Consider the following 17409-nt stretch of genomic DNA (forward strand, 5'->3'; position numbering starts at 1 on the left):
TGGCGTGTCTTCTGTAATTTTTTTTTTTTTTTTTTTTTTTTTTTTTTTTTTTTCAAGTTCAGTCAGTTGAGGAAAAAAATTGTTGTAAAGACACGCCACTGCTAATGGCGTGTTTCCTTCACAAAACACGCCATTAGTAGTGGCGTGTTTCGGGTCTAGAAATCCCGAGCCTACGTGGACACCATTTTGACAAATATTTTCAAAACCGACCCAAAACGACAAATATTTTATTTTTGACCATTATTTCAAAAAATAATTGAGCATCTCTTTACCAAAGTAAATATGCTGGCAGATTGTGAAATGGTATACTCGACCGCAATTTTTCAATATTTTGTGTTTACTAAATAGCCAAAATAAGGGGTTTGTTAGTCATATACAATGAGATCTTAAAACCCCACAAATTTTCGGATGATAAATTGGTTTTGACTATTAAATTTGTTTGTTTTGAAAATTACGCAATAAAATAAAAAACATATTAGCATTTAGATTACCAAGCTCTCAAAATCCAACTCGATTTAAAAAATTCACTAAAACTTGAGAGAGACGGTCTCTCACTAAGTTATTGAGAGACTAATCTTTTGTACCCTTTTATTTGTATTTCGTACCCTTTTGTTGTTGATCGTGTCATAGTATTTTCGTACCTATTTACATAATAAATGTACCCATTTTATCATTAATCATGATTTGTACCTATTTTATTACCTTTGGTATCATTTTTTCTTAAAATTGTACAATGATCTCTCAATAAAGCTTATTAAGAGACCGTCTCTCAGAGGACCTACTCAAAAAAATTATAACCAAAACTCATGCTGGAACTCAAAATTTCGAGCCGATTCCCGAACCCAACCAAACTCGAACGCAATGAATATTCAAAATTTCGTTGAAAAAAACAGAAGCGAGTGAGAATGGTATCAAATTACGCGTAAATTATTTTTATATTCTCGTTGTAATTTAGCAACACACATACAAAAAAAAAAAAAAAAGAAGCTAAATTAAAATAAGCGGAGCCCAAACAAAAACAATCAAACAAATTCCACTCTCTCTCTATCTCCTCCCTTCGATCAATGATCCATGGGAGACTAAACCACAACCTTCACCTTCATCTTCTTCCTTCAATGGCGGCATTCTAATCATTCTTCTCATTAATCAATTACCTTTTTATCAATTAATTGATTAGTTTATCGATTTATTCAATTGAATTTTGAAAAAAAGCGACAAATCTGTGAATTTTTCAATAAAATTGGGGAAAAATTGCGGAGATTTGATTTGATTGCGAAGTCGCGATCCAGATCGAAGTATAATATACGCGAAGAGAAAGAGATATATAGAGAGGATAAGGGAGAGATCGGCGATTGATCGGATGGTGGAGAGATCGCCGGCGAAATGTGCAGGCGATCGTTGTAATAATTCTACAACGACAACGACGGCAGCATCGAAAAAGTGTTGGAAATTAGGGTTTAGAAGTGAAAAAATCAATAGAAAAAGTATAATACAAGGAGAGGATGCAGCTGAAGTTGTCACCGAGCATGAGAAGTATAACGATATCGAGCATGAGTAGTAGTTGTAATGGCGGAAGCGTTAACAACATCAACAACAACAACAATGGCGGTGTCGGTGTCGCGAATAATAATAATAATAGTAATAGTAATTGTATTGTTGATTTGATGAAGGTCAAAGTAGCAGCTCGTCATATATCTTATCGTACTCTTTTTCACACCATTTTGATTCTCGCTTTTCTTCTTCCTTTTGTCTTCATTCTTACTGCGCTTGTCACGCTTGAAGGTTTCAACAATTGTTCGTCTCTCGGTAATTTTCGACCGATCTTGCGTAATTTCGCGTTTTTTGTGTTGATTATATGATGTTTTGATGTTGATATGATTAATGCAGTTTTTGCGAAAAGTGTCGGTGGCATGAATTTTTGCGTAATTTTAGGATCTACTGTTCATGTTTTTATTTTTATCTAAAATTCGTTATTAGAATATAGTATTCCCTCCGTCCCAATCGTTTGTTAGCTTTGATTAAAATACTAAACAAATGATTGGGACGGACGGAGGGAGTAGTCATTTGTGAGGATTTGATGTTTTGAGAGGTCTTCAGGATTGGCTATATATCTATATATGAAACAATTGTTTGTTGCCGACAATAGTGATTAATCCTTTCGCGGTGGGTGCTGTCCAAGTTTATGGGATATGTTATGGGTGGATAATTACGTGTTTGGTGAGGCTTATATTATGCTGAGAAAAATGTGAGTCAAACATTTTCCGTGTTCTTCGAATGGATTGGTACGATTGGTTAGACTTGTGTCAATATGAAACATTTGTTTGCCGGAAAGTGTATGAGATATTATTTGGTGTAGCTCAGGGTGTTCACCGTCAGTAATAGTTGATGAATCCCTTCGCTGCGATGCTCTCTAAGTTTATAGGATATATTATGGGTGGATTATTATGTGTTTGGTTAGGGCTCAAATGAACTAGAAAATGATGAGCGATGGTGGTGGAAGGCGGAAATGAGGAAAAAGGGCAATATATATCTCTGTATGGGAGGAATAGTTACCCACCTCCCCGAAATTCATATGGTCCTGACAATAGTTTCTCCCTCACCCCCTCTTAACACCCTTAACTGCCACCATTAACCACCAATCTCCTCTTTCCTTTAATTTTAAGCTCTATTACTCCCCTATAATTACTTTCATCCCAAGCGACCCTTAAGGCCCTAAGTGATGTTATACTCTGCGGCTCTCCTTTGCAACCTGCAGTGGATTTTTGTTTAGATGTTTTTTACTTCTTGTTTTGATTTACACACGCTCCCCCTCGATATGTCCTACGTTCAATTAAGCCGTAATTTTTGTACGTTCCACTTTGTTATTTTTAAGCTATGTTTATAACAATTTTTTCCCCTTTAAATGTTACAGATTGTTTAGGTAGACGTTTTGGGCCTCGGCTTCTTGGTAGAGATGATTCAGGGGTAATTTTCTTTTCCATATTGATTGAAACCTAACATTTACTTCCATAGTACTAAAATCTCAGTATTGGTTACGGTGGTTGTATCGGCTGTTGCTGTCTTTTCTGGCTAAGTATGGTGAATATCACTTCGATATCCTCGAAACCTCTAAAATTGGCCATGGTTAGGTGTTGCAGCCTTGATTTAAGCTATACTGCTACTTGTCTGGATAACAACTTATTAGTTCATTTTTTATGCTCGCAGAGGCTCGTACGAGATTTTTACAAAATTCTTAATCAAGTAAATGCAGAAGAGATACCACATGGCTTAAAGCTTCCAGGATCATTCAACCAACTTGTATCTGATATGAAGCATAACCGATACGATCCGAAAACCTTTGGCTTCATTTTGAAAGGAACGGTATGTATTGCCTAAATATTCCAACACGCTCTTTTGTTATCCTTGTCTTTCTGGTTGTAGATGGTTGCATGAAGACACGATATTAGTTTTAAGTGGTGTATTTTGATGATTATAGTTCATGGAATGCTTATAAATGGTGTTCTGCTGGGTCTATTTACCTTTCATAAAGTTAGGTCCTGGTCTAAAGAACTTTGTTTGGTTTGGGTGATTTGATGGAAAAAATGGTGGGAGGGAAAGGAGAGGAGCAACTTCCTTTGTTCTGTTTGTATGTTGGTTTGGAAGGAAATGGCGTGGAAGGATCCATTTTTGTTCATATAACGCAAATTAGAATCTTCCCAACCACTTCTTTTCCCTTTCTTCCCCTCCCATCTTGTACTTGATCAAAAAGTTAATGTTGTTATATGCCATATTCTTTGGTGGCTAACACGAGTTATGTAGTTGTAAGCTTATGAATTCAACTTCACTGTTGGATCCTCGATCTTGTGTTTTTCAGGCTCTTGAGTAGTTCCCATACTGCCGTCTGTATCTCGTATTGACTATAGCTATCTGAGATTCTGTATTCAATTTATCTTATGGTGTTTTACTTTTATCTTTAAAAGCGCAAGGGCACCGTCCCACCGAGGTAGTATGGGCCTATAGCAACGAGGTGCAAGACACGCATCTCTTACACACAAGACGCACTGTTTTTATTTTTTATTTTTTTTTATTTTGAATAATAAAGTTGTGTGCAACAATATCCTATTTGGATTTTAAAAAGGGACAACATGTAAAGGATTAAATGCTAGGGGTAATGTGGCAAAGGGAAGGGGTTAAGAAAAGAACTAAAAGAGATTGTATTTGCGTTTAACGGCTTGTCTAGTTCCTTACGTTATTAATTATGACTATAAATTTCTGTAGTAATTGTATTTGGTTATTTTCTGTAGCAACGTCAGTCTGTCCAATTCTTTCAAAATTATACCCGAGTTTGAAAATCCAGTACAGTTGTAGCTTGTACGTTTGTGTGGCATAAGACTTGTCGAACCAGTTCCAGAGAATACAGAATCAGTTCTCGGTTTCATTCACCATGGTTGCAATACCACTTTGGGGGCAAACATGATATTTTGTGGCTGTCAGTCTGTCACAGGCTAAGGTTAAGGTCATACTTCACTCAAATTTATTACTGCTCAGGTTCAGTTTTGGCTATGATGCTTCTGGACAAATTTTCTTTCTGCTCTTTGATCACCTATGTAAATTGATTTGGATGTGGAATGCTGCGGTGCCTTGAATTGGTCCCTTTCTATCTTTTTTTTCCTTCTTTTTTATAAATTATAAAATCTTACTCTGTGTTGTCCATTGTCAGTCTCTCGCTAGTTCTTCCTTTCCTTTTCTTTATTAGTGCTATTGTATTATTTTTTCACATGAAATTAGTGTATTTATGACATATAGATGCCTATAACATGAGAATTTTGCTATGTGACAGATGGAGAAACTTGAAAAAGAGGTAAGGGAAGCAAAATTTGCTGAGTTGATGAACAAACATTTTGCCGCAAGTTCAATTCCCAAAGGCATCCATTGTTTGTCTCTGCGTTTAACGGATGAGTACTCTTCTAATGCTCATGCTCGTAAACAATTGCCTCCACCGGAGCTGCTCCCATTATTGTCTGACAACTCAATGTACCATTTTGTCGTCTCTACGGATAATATCCTGGCTGCCTCTGTTGTCGTTGCTTCTGCTGTGCAATCGTCCTTAACACCCGAGAAGATAGTCTTTCATGTCATTACTGATAAAAAAACATATGCCGGCATGCATTCATGGTTTGCACTAAACCCTGTCTCACCTGCTTTAGTCGAGGTAAAAGGTGTTCACCAATTTGATTGGTTAACAAGAGAAAATGTTCCTGTCCTGGAAGCTATAGAAAGTCATAATGGGATTAGGAACTACTACCATGGTAACCATGTAGCTGGAGCTAATTTAAGTGAAACTACTCCACGAGGTTTCGCTTCAAAATTACAAGCCAGAAGCCCAAAGTACATTTCCTTACTGAATCACATCCGGATTTATTTGCCAGAGGTAAATCTTTCTTCTGCTTTTATGGCTTTGGTATATGCTAGTGATTGTAAGCTATGTTACTCAACTCGAGTAGGGAGGTCTGAAATGAGTACATATCTAAGTGTCGGACTCTAGCTAAAGATTTGAGACACATAGAGCCTGTCCTAAAATAAGGATACAGGTACTGGGTGTCTTCAATGCAAAATTTTAATTGCAGTTACGTAATATAGAGCATTCAAAATGAAATAGAAAGATGTTCAAGATGCAAGGCTTAAAAGTGTAAGAAAATAATAATAAATGCTTCATGTAAAAGTATATTATTTTATTTTCCCTCTCTTTTATCTCCGCTAGGGAAAGTGTAGTGTCAGACTGTCAAGTTCGTATTTCATGCCCATATCCTTGAGTGTCGTGTTGAACACCGGTATGGATCCAAAAGTGAAGTGTCAAGTTACATAGATCGTGAGCATCTTTTGTCTGACCTAGGTTTCTTGAGCTGGCTTTTGCTGAATTATTTTTTTGGTATATTTTCCTTGGAACCCATGTCTCTGACGCTTCTGTATCAACCTTAAGTTTAATCTTTGTTTGAGAAATTTCTCAACACAAATACAACTTAACTTGTGTTTTTCGCACTTTCTTGTTCTCTTCTTTTTTCTTTTCCTCTCTTTGATTTTTTTTTAAATGTTAGGTGTAACTGTATTTTGAAATTTAATGGTTCAGTCAGATGCGTTTTTTTTTTTTTTTTTTTTTTTTTTTCCTGGAGTTTTAAGTTGTACTAGACTGTTTACTTTGGCTTTACCTGTTGCTTTACCTTGAAAAAAGCTAACAGATATTAGACTCATGAAAATGATTCAATGTTTTTGGCGTGCTTATTCCTGAGGCATGTGAAGATTCGAACCATTTCATTGAGTTTATAATTTAAAGATTGATGGCCCCAAAGCTTTGAAAATCCATTTTTCAGGAGGTTTTATTTACATTCGTTTGAATCTAATACATAGTATCCTCCATAATTTTTGTTTCTCAACTTGGGCAGCTGTTTCCGAACCTCGACAAGGTTGTTTTCTTAGATGATGACATCGTAATTCAGCGTGACCTGTCCCCTCTTTGGGATATTGACCTTCAAGGCAAGGTAAATGGAGCGGTAGAGACATGTAAAGGTGAGGATGAATGGGTGATGTCCAAACATTTCAAGAACTATTTCAATTTCTCCCACCCTCTCATAGCACAAAATTTGAACTCCAACGAATGTGCTTGGGCATATGGGATGAACATATTTGATCTACGTGCATGGAGAAAGACAAGCATACGTGAAACGTACCATTTTTGGCTGAAGGAGGTAATTGCTTTTTTTTTTTTTTTTTTTGTTTCCTTAAGAATGTGTCTCCACAAATATTTTACCTTTATACCCCAGGTGGTATTTGAAATTACCGGTTTTCTTTTTCTAGCTTTCCATAATTATATCTGTCAAGCTGTCTTTCAAATTTGGAATCTAAAGACTGACTGAAACAACCGCGCAGATCTGTCGATCTTCTCATTATGTGGAAACTCCTGTTCCTACTCTGTTTCCTTTCTTTTTTACATTTTCGGAAATAGCAGGGTCGTAGCAACAGAAGACTCTTTTTAGTGCCGTCTAAATAGCATTCTTGCCACCTAATATAATTTTTTAGTCACATCTACTAGAACGATCATGTAATTCTTTGATTTCATGTTTCTATATAACGGTAGTGTTTTATTTATGGTATTTTTGTCTTTCTAAGTTGTTAGGCACTCATCTTTCTTGTTGAATTTTCTCACCTTCCTTCTGCAGAATCTAAAGTCAAACCTTACTATGTGGAAACTCGGAACTCTACCACCTGCTTTAATTGCATTCAAGGGTCATGTTCACTCAATCGATCCGTCTTGGCACATGCTCGGTTTGGGCTACCAGAATAATACAAATATCGAGAGCGTGAAGAAAGCAGCAGTTATTCATTACAATGGTCAGTCAAAACCATGGCTACCAATTGGCTTTGATCATCTCCGGCCATTTTGGACCAAGTATGTCAATTATACAAACGATTTTATCAGAAATTGCCATATATTGGAGTCATAGTTATTATTCAGCTACTCAAAAGTCCATAAGAAGAAAAAAAAGCAGGTGACGGGTAGATCGTGCCCTAATGCTCCGAAGTGTTGAGAATGAATAGGGGGCATCGATGATCGTGAATTTGCTGGATGGCTAGTGACTTGAGGTTCCTGAGGTGCATGATTTCGAGGGGTTGGGGTCTATGGGGAACAGCACGCGATTCATTTTTTAATCTGTAAAATAATGGACATTGTTAATTTTTTTTTTGGTAGAGAAAAGGACTGTTATGTGAGGCTCGAACGTCTTACATGATTTATAACAATAATCGAAAACACACCTACACAGTAGTGCTATATTTTGAAGCCTCCGAAAATGCAGCTCAGTGCATCAAGCAGAAGGCCGATTCAGACTCCGCGAGATTTCCCCAATGGTTCCTACACTTCCCGTCAGCTAAGGAAAAGATTGGTTGATAATTAATTTCTTTTTCTTTTTAGTTTTATTAATCATTTTTGGTACCGCTTCTCAATTAATTCAATGTTCATTCCTATTTGGTTAGGCTGTGATTCCGGTGAATCTGTGGTTGTTTTCTGCTGCACTCTTTGTAGCTGGGAAGTGATCCTAGATCATTTCATTATTTTTGTTGTGTACTGTCTTTTGATAGATGACTTAATATGTGCAGAAATTCTTTCTCAATTATCATAAACTACGATCATAATTATATTCGTTGTTGACGAGAATTTTAATCTTCTAGTTCCTTTTTGTTCTTAATAGTGCTGCTTCTACTTTCTAGCTTGCTTGTGTGACCGTGCAGGAGGACAAGCTTACGCGACAACTGGGATGAAAACAAGTCTCTGTGATAATTAAGCATCACATTTGGTGCCTTTAGTCGTCACAAAGAATATGTCGGTACACCATATGATAAAAGCTTTTATCACGTGTCAATGTACCATACGTGGTTACAACGTACAAATACAAAAAAAGCATCTATATCTGTACTCGATCCCGATCCTAACCTCTCCACATGTTTGATGATGGAAGTGGTACTCACAGTCACATGTTTGATTTTGCAAGTGAAATAGTTGGTTAACTCACATGTTTGATCCTAACCTCTTCGCCCCTGGTAAGATCCCGTTTCTACTTGAGGTTGTCAGTCTTGTCGATGGGCATAAGCTTATCTTGGTGTCGTCGTTTTGTATGTGGAGGTGGTTTTGGGACGATTTGGTGTTTCCCTTTCATTCCCCCATCGACCGGTCCTATTTCATGTTCCTCTTGGTTGGTATTGTTGCATGTAACTCGATGGTCCGAGGGTTCGGTGGAGTTTCTGTGTCTTTGTCGGGGTTTGGTGTTCGTTTGGGTCTGTCGTGTCTTCGTGGATGGTTTGTGGGGTACCTTTTTTTCTTTGGTTGGAGTGAGTCCTTGGTTGCTGAGGTTCTTTTGTGTTTGTTTGAGGTGTGATCGGTAGGGTGGAGTCGGAGATTTGGTAGTGGTGTTGGTTGAGTCGGATGCGGTGGTTTCCTCTTCGTGTTAATGGTTTATCTGTATGTAACGTGTTTTTTATTGTACCATATAATAACCTCATACAGGTTTATCTTACCGACCTCTTCAGAGCATGTACAATAGAGAGGATTGACCCTCCTCTTAGCACTCTCTTTCTTCTAAGAGGAGGTCCTCTCTATTGTGGAACAAAGATAGAGTGTCCTCTTAGCAAGAGGATGAAGAGGACTTCCTCTAGTTTTAGAGGAAGGAGTACATTGGCCCTTGTGCCCTTCAACCAATCAATGATATCCAATTTCTTATATTTTTTCTTAATATTGAAACTTTATGTGTAATGGTTAATTAAGAGGAAGAAGGAGACTTCCTCTCTATTGTAGAAAAATATAGGAAAAGAATAGAGGAAGAGGATGTAAATGTTGGAAAATGGGATGGATAAAAAGTAATTGAGGTGTCAAAAAAATAGAGGGGGAAAACAAAAATAAGAGGATAAAAACTTCCTCTCTATTGTACATGCTCTCATGGATGTTTGGGGTGTCCTGCCCCTTATCTATAGGTTATTTGCTTTTGTTGTCGAGTCAATAGTGGCAAGGGACTAAGGGTAGCTTTACATACGGTTTGTGTTGTGCCTATCTCTATCCGGATTTCTGAGATGGTTTGGTCAGGGGGCTGTTCAAGAGGTTCTCTTTATTGCCAACTACTCGTATTTACTTATTCGCTTTTCTTGTCTACGAGTTTCTTGTCCGTAGTGATTGTGTTCCAAAGTGTAAGAGTTTTCTCTCCTTTGGAGGCAGACTTTCTGGTCTGTGTTCCGCCTTCCCTTTCTACGTTCGTGTGGTGTAAGTACACTTTGCCCTCTTTCGATGGATCAAGGGTCTCGTTGGGTTCCAGATGACGTTCACACCCAAGGAGATGAATCTCCGAGACACACTATTTGACTACATGAGTCCAATGCCAATTGTATGAGAACCTTTTTTTTTTATAAGTTGCCAAAAAAAAAAACCTTGAGTCGAACACACTGCCTTAACGAGGCCGAATCAACTTAACCGGAGAACTTGACAATCAGGTTTACGTGAATATGTGTGATACATCTCACATAATCTAGGTAATTATTGATTTCTTCTTTTCTTTTCCTATTACTCTACATGTAGATTTCCTTCTCATTAGTAACCAAGTGTAAGAAGGTCCCTCCATTAGAAAGGCTCGATTCTTTCCAGTTGAATTTTAGCTCACTTCAGTTGAGTTTAGTGTAGCTCAATTTCAGTTCCATTAAATTAGGTTTAGCTAAGCTCTATTCAATCCTGCAAAAAAAAAAGCTCTATTCAAATTAACTCTTAATTAAACTCTATTTCGTTTAGGTAGTGTTTGGAAACACGGAATTGATTTCATTTTCATGATTTCAATTGTAGAAATTGAAATGTTTGAATTCAATTCCAAATTCAATTCCAAAATTGTGTTTGGGAAACCCGTGGAATTGGAATTGGAATTGAATTTGGGCGAGACGGATATGGGTCGAGGCCATTGGATGTTTTATATTTGAAAAAATAAAATATTGTCTCGAAAAATATTTGTCATCGGAAAAAATATCATAAATAAAAATATTGTGATGAAATTTGCGTTCAAAATAAAACGTAAGAAATCATGGAATTGAAATGACTAGTATATGGTAGGTATTTGAAAACCCCAAATTTTAACTAGCTTGGAATTGATAAGGAATTGAGTCAATTCTAATTCCAAATTCTAAGAGTTCCCAAACACTTGAAATGTCTCAATTCCGAAATTCAATTCCAATTCAAGATTCCCAAACATAGCATTAAATCAATTCAATTCAATTCAATTCAGTTCGGTTTGACATTTTCAATCCAAAAAAACATAATCTAGATTCCAACCTCATGAAAAAGACCTGGTATTAAGGGTAAACGTGCAAGAAACTAAGAAAACCACCCAAATGACAAAGACAACATAAACCTCAGTCACCCAAATCAAGCACACAATTACACAACAAACACATACACACATTCCCACACATCTTCCATGGCATTCCACCACCACCTTAAGAACCACCCATACTTCCACCTAAACCACCAGTCAACCACCAGTCAACCACCACCACCACAACAACCACCACAGCAACCATCGCACTGTTCTTCATCATCTTCTGATCCCTTTGTTATTGCAACGATAGTCTCTCAAATCCTCCAATCTCAAACTCCTCTTAATTACTCCATTAATCCAGCTAATCCCACCTCCATTTCCACTAATCAAACCAACCCTTTTAATCATTCTCACCATTTTCTCACTTCTCTTGTTCATCGTATTGATAATCTTGAATCTTCACTTCTTCATTTATCGTCGAATAATTTGAATCCTTGTTTGTCTAAAAAGACTGGTTCTTTTTTTGTTAAAGATGCTGCTGCTAGAGTTATTCAATCACATTTTAGAGTTTTTCTTGTTCGTAGATCTAGGGTTCTTAGGCAAATTAAGGTTCTTGCTAATGTTAAATCGAATTTAATCAGGATTAAATCTAAGTTTTCTGATCATGGTTTTGTTGATTTTGATTATCTTTCTCATAGTGCTATGGATTTGCTTACCTTGGTTGATTCTATTCAGGTAAATTTCATTTTTTTTTACTGTTTTTTGGGCGTTTTTTTGTTGAGATATTGGTTTGTGCATTTGTCTATTGTTTTACTGTTTTTTGTGAGCCGTATATTAATCAAAGGTAAATAAATGATTGAAACGGAGGGAATAATTTGTAATGTAGAGTAATTTTCCTCTCAAAGCCTGACTCAAAATCTCATTTGAAACCGTCTTAAGCTTAAGACGGGCTCTTTTCAAGCTAAATGGTTCATTAAATGGTTGTTATAGTGAGTATGTTGTAAAGTTAAGAGTTGAAGACAGTTTTAGGTGAGTAAATGATTGGTACGGATGGAGTAATTCGGAATGCAGAGCAAATTTTGGGTTGAGGGATCAAGGGTTTTGGTCAAAACAGCTCAAAATCTCATTTGAGACCGTCTTAAGCTTAAAAGACAGACTCTTTTCAAGCTATATTTAATGCTTGTTATAGTGAGTCAGTGTCTTGGTTGTAAAGTTAAGACGTTTTTAAGCGAGAGTAAACCCGGTGAATTTCATTAGAGCTATTATTACTCCATGTGTCTCAATCATTAGAGCTATGATATGATATATAGAGCTAATTTCCGTGCAAAGCCCGACTCAAAATCTCATTTGAAACCGTCTTAAGCTTAATACATACTCTTTTCAAGCTAAATGGTTCATTAAATGCTTGTTATGGTGACTATTTTGTAAAGTTAAGACGGTTTTAAGCAGGACTAAAACGTACTCCGTATGAATTAACTGCCTCACCTAAGTCTCTGTGTGTGATAATGTGATATAATGATTTGTCTGATTTAGTTCATGGGTGTGTTGTGTAGGGTGAGGATCAGATGATTAGGGATAGTAAGAAATCGGTAACCCGGGAGATTGTTCAGTTTTTGGAATTGATTGATGGGGTCTGTGTGAAAAGGCATCAAGTGATGACCAGGAAAATCAAGGCTACGAAGTTGGTGAGGAATGATAAGGCTAGAAGTGGTCATGATAGTAGGGGGTATTCCGAGCGTGCTGGGGGATCTAAAGGCCGGAATGTGGATAATGAAAAGAAACTAATTGCGAACTTGAGGGAGAGGGTTGAGAGGATCGGTAAGATGTCTAGGGCACTCGAGGCAGATGAGGTCGCAGATGATGAAATTGAGCACATTGGTCATGGGAATGGTGGTAATTTTGATCATGTTAGAACCAAATATGGCCTTAATAATGGGGTAAATTTAAATAAGAGTGCATCACTCTCGGATGGAAAAAAACGTGTTTGCTATGTTGAGGATGGGAAAACGATTAGGGTTTATAATGTTGATGGGGACAATATAATTGGTGCTCGAGATATGGAGGAAATCGAAGAGTCTACCAAGGCTAGGGAAGAAGAAGAGGAAGAAGACGACGACGAAGTGGAAGCTCAGAGCGATGGGCAACAATCAACACAAAGTAGTGAAGATGTGACGAGTAGTAAGAGCTATGAAGTCGATGGAAGTCACAACGATGACAAGGATTTCACCTTTCCCGCCCAGGAACCTTTGAAGGGGGGACCGAGAGCTGAATTTTCAACGAGGAAACCTGGTGTGAAAATTGCTGGATTGTAAGTGAGTTTGATCATCTTAAAATTGTCAGTGTTAGTGCAATGGAACAATGGTTTTTGTGTAAGTTGTAGTTTTTAATTTGGATGAACTGTTAAACCTGTGGTTTGTAAGTTGAATTTTTGTGTAGTATGAGCATTGTATGGACTCCGCGGTTCTGCCACGCTCTAACGGTTTGTGATTGAGATACCAGTTAAACCTGTGGTTTGTAAGTTGTAAGTCTTGTAACTTGACTTTTACTATCTAGCTTTATTTGTAAGTTGTAAGTCTTTTGTTAATTATTTGTACATTTTTGAGGTTTTCCTACACTTGTATATTACAAGTGCTATGAATGTCACTTTTATGTTTCTCTGGCATGAAAATCTCTTCTTCTGGTGTAAACTTCAGCTAGGGATGAAGAATGCTATGGACGTAATGTCTAGAAATCTCTACTTTTGTAAATCTTCTCACACCGGCCTTAAAGAATTGGGAAAGGTAGATGAGGGATGAAGGTGTGTTTTAGACGACCACTTTTCGTCTGATTTTTCAGACGGGCATATGCGACCATTTTATGGTTAAATGTAACCTCAATAGTATAACATAAGTGTTACAGTTTCTGGTAACTTGTTTTTCAATAGTGGTCACATTTGGCTATAAAATGATTATAAAATCCGTCTTTTTAAATAAGGTAAGAAAACTAGATTAATCCTCTAGGGTAAGACCGTTGATATGTTATACATAATATCAACATATATAAAAGCTGTTATCTTCCATAAAACGATCTTATTCTATAATTTTCGATCATTGTCAAATCGAGAGTGATGACAAATCATGGTAACTTGAGAAGCAAAGGAGGTTGAGTAGTCGGTTCCGGACCCACACAAGTCTGATCCCACTACCCCAACCAATACCAACCAGTGGTTAGATCTCACTCACATCCTTCACTTCACACCACGCCCACACTTCACCTCCTCAATTCCATGCATTAATGCATTAATAATTGTATATTCCTTTGAATATTATATTCAATCCAAATATAAATACCCTTTACTACTTCCACGACTTTGTTGTATTCCATTTTCTTCCTCACTTCTCTCTCTAACCCCATCTCATCCTTCTTTCTCTCTCTACACTAGTCAACTTTACTCCATTTGTTTCAATACTCAGGTATCATTTTGCTCTTTTTTGCTTTGATCTGGTTCAATTATGTGTTTATTTGTTGGAAAAACACGTCTCGACTAAAAGTTTAAGCTGATGGTTGAGGTCGTAGTAGTATGTTCTTATTATGCTTTGATCTATTTGAATTCTGTGTTTAGTTGTTTCTACATTTTAGTTCATTAAAGTTTAAGCTGATGGATGGTTGCCTTGTATTATGTTCATAATATGCTTGATCTGCAGTTTGGAAATGCTCATCACAATATATTAAATCTATTTAGTAGAATTTTGGACTAAATTCATGCTCTGTAGCTTTAATTTAGCAAAATGGAGTATAATGGATTAAATTAATGCTTGAATTTTGTTTGACTGGCCTACTCTTGGTTCTTTATTTGATGCTGTTTCTATTGTACAATTTGATGTGGAATATGCTTATATTCTTCCCGTCTTAGTTATTTGTTTACCTTTTATATTCTTTTCGAGCTATTTTAATTAAGATAAACAAATGATTGGGAATTGGGATGGATGGAGTAAATTAGTAGTACAATTCACAATACTGATCAGGTTAGTTGGAATCTACAGTATATTGTTTGGAAATGTATTGGTTGATTAGCATAGAGATCTCTGTATTGCATTCTCTGATCTGTATATATAAATTTCGGATCCATGAAAGAAAATTCAGGATGTGCTTATAGATTGTGACATGTGAAGTTCTATATACAAAAACAACAACAACAACAACATCAGAGCCTTAATCCCAAAATGATTTGGGGTCAGCTGACATGAATCATCCTTTAGTACCGTGCATGGATGAACGCACACCTCAAAATGCGAACAAAATAGAAAAGGAAAAATGAAAAACAAAAGGGAGAGTGAAACATAATACAAAAGTCAAGGTAAACTTATAGATTTTAAAAATCGAAGTCTGGATTTCTTTTATAAAAACTTAAAATTTAAACCGAGAATAAAGATTTGAAAACCGAAGTAAAATTGAAGGGTCTGGAATACCTTAAAAGTGAACCGAGTAAAAATATATAAGAAAGTTGTCTATGATAGTGATTAATCAATTTTTCGTAGTATCCCGAAAGTAGATCTGAAGATCCTGTACAGTTCTTGTCTGATTTCATGGTTTGAATGTTTGTAGACACGGAAAAAGTTAATAGTTTGAATATTTTTGTCTGATTTACCTTAGGTGAGGAGTGAAAATGGTGAAGATCTGTTGTATAGGAGCTGGATATGTAGGGGGGCCCACTATGGCGGTCATAGCGCTGAAATGCCCATCAGTTGAAGTGGTAGTTGTTGATATCTCTGTGTCCCGGATCAATGCCTGGAACAGCGACCAGCTCCCGATATATGAGCCTGGCTTGGATGACGTAGTCAAACAATGTCGTGGCAAGAACCTGTTTTTCAGCACTGAGGTTCACAAACATGTAGCTGATGCTGACATTGTTTTCGTCTCGGTCAACACTCCTACAAAGACTCAGGGTCTTGGTGCCGGGAAAGCTGCTGATCTGACCTACTGGGAGAGTGCAGCCCGAATGATTGCTGATGTGTCGAAGTCTGACAAAATTGTCGTTGAGAAGTCAACGGTCCCTGTGAAAACAGCTGAAGCAATCGAAAAGATTTTGACCCACAACACCAAAGGGATCAATTACCAGATTTTATCAAACCCTGAGTTTCTCGCCGAGGGTACTGCCATTGATGACCTGTTCAAGCCTGACAGAGTCCTAATTGGTGGCCGAGAAACCCCCGAAGGTCAGAAGGCAATCCAAGCATTGAAGGCCATTTATGCTCAATGGGTTCCTGAGGATCGGATTTTAACCACCAATCTCTGGTCTGCTGAGCTTTCTAAGCTTGCTGCTAACGCCTTCTTGGCACAAAGGATTTCGTCGGTCAATGCCATGTCAGCACTCTGTGAGGCTACTGGAGCTGATGTTACCCAAGTCTCATATGCTGTTGGTAAAGACACTAGAATTGGGGCAAAATTTTTGAATGCTAGTGTCGGGTTTGGTGGGTCCTGCTTCCAGAAAGACATTCTCAACCTGGTTTACATTTGTGAGTGTAACGGCCTTCCTGAGGTGGCTGAGTACTGGAAACAGGTCATCAAGATCAATGATTACCAGAAAACCCGCTTTGTGAACCGGGTTGTTGCTTCTATGTTCAACTCCGTTTCAAACAAGAAGATTGCTGTGCTTGGATTTGCATTCAAGAAAGACACCGGTGATACTAGGGAAACACCGGCTATTGACGTGTGCAAGGGATTGCTTGATGACAAAGCAAGGTTGAGCATCTACGATCCTCAAGTGACCGAGGACCAAATCCAGCGTGACTTGATCATGAAGAAGTTTGATTGGGACCACCCAATCCACCTGCAGCCATTGAGCCCCACCACGGTGAAACAAGTGAGCGTTGTTTGGGATGCCTATGAAGCAACAAAAGACGCTCATGCCCTTTGCATTTTGACCGAGTGGGATGAATTCAAGAAACTCGACTACAAGAGGGTCTTTGACAACATGCAGAAGCCTGCCTTCGTGTTTGATGGGAGGAATGTTGTGAATGCTGACGAGCTTAGAGAAATTGGATTCATCGTTTACTCGATAGGTAAGCCACTAGACCCATGGCTTAAGGACATGCCCGCCGTGGCTTAGTAGATGGACCCCAACTGTGCTCCTACAAGTTCTTCTAGGTTTGGCTAGGAGAATTTACATGTTTTTTCATTATTTTTATTTTTCAAAACTCGTCCCTGCCGTATACAAGTTCATTGATCAGGAAAAATGAGTACATGACCATGGAAGACTTGGTTGTGTCACTATAGTTTGCCTTCATTTGTATGTTGAAGGGTACATTTTATTTTTTGGTGAACATTTTTTTGTTGTTTCTTCTGTTGCAAAATTATCATCTGCTTCTTGATTTTTTTTTTTTTTTGAATTGATATATTGTACCAAATTGTGAAAAATACTTTGGGTTTATTTTTGCCACTTTTCCTTGAATGCATGGCCATTTAGTTTTGACTGAGTATTTTTTAAGGGAATGATGATTTAGTCTTCCCTGAATCAAGGGTATTCTCGCCGTTTTTTGTTTAATTATCGTTTAAAAAACGTAAAACATGAAAAGTACTTGAAAAACATAAATTCGACATTGATATATTAGAA

General features: G+C 37.4%; 3 protein-coding genes across 3 annotated transcripts; all 3 read left to right on the forward strand.

Annotated features, from left to right (window-relative positions):
* The first annotated feature begins 904 nt into the window (after window positions 1–904).
* On the forward strand, window positions 905–8188 carry LOC141622441 (putative galacturonosyltransferase 14). The gene is made up of 6 exons (XM_074438476.1): window positions 905–1806; window positions 2912–2964; window positions 3205–3360; window positions 4820–5410; window positions 6420–6722; window positions 7194–8188. Exons 1-6 carry the CDS (start codon window positions 1503–1505, stop codon window positions 7476–7478), a joined length of 1692 nt encoding a protein of 563 aa, XP_074294577.1. The 5' UTR covers window positions 905–1502; the 3' UTR covers window positions 7479–8188.
* Window positions 8189–10853: 2665 nt separating this feature from the next.
* On the forward strand, window positions 10854–13382 carry LOC141622443 (uncharacterized). Its single transcript, XM_074438478.1, has 2 exons — window positions 10854–11552; window positions 12371–13382. The coding sequence occupies exons 1-2, from the start codon at window positions 10977–10979 to the stop codon at window positions 13127–13129; spliced, it is 1335 nt and encodes a 444-aa protein (XP_074294579.1). The 5' UTR covers window positions 10854–10976; the 3' UTR covers window positions 13130–13382.
* Window positions 13383–14156: 774 nt separating this feature from the next.
* On the forward strand, window positions 14157–17265 carry LOC141622442 (UDP-glucose 6-dehydrogenase 1). Its single transcript, XM_074438477.1, has 2 exons — window positions 14157–14269; window positions 15450–17265. The coding sequence occupies exon 2, from the start codon at window positions 15463–15465 to the stop codon at window positions 16903–16905; it is 1443 nt and encodes a 480-aa protein (XP_074294578.1). The 5' UTR covers window positions 14157–14269; window positions 15450–15462; the 3' UTR covers window positions 16906–17265.
* The last annotated feature ends 144 nt before the right edge of the window (window positions 17266–17409 follow it).

Source organism: Silene latifolia, chromosome X (genome assembly GCF_048544455.1).
Source record: "Silene latifolia isolate original U9 population chromosome X, ASM4854445v1, whole genome shotgun sequence".
Lineage (NCBI taxonomy): Eukaryota > Viridiplantae > Streptophyta > Magnoliopsida > Caryophyllales > Caryophyllaceae > Silene > Silene latifolia.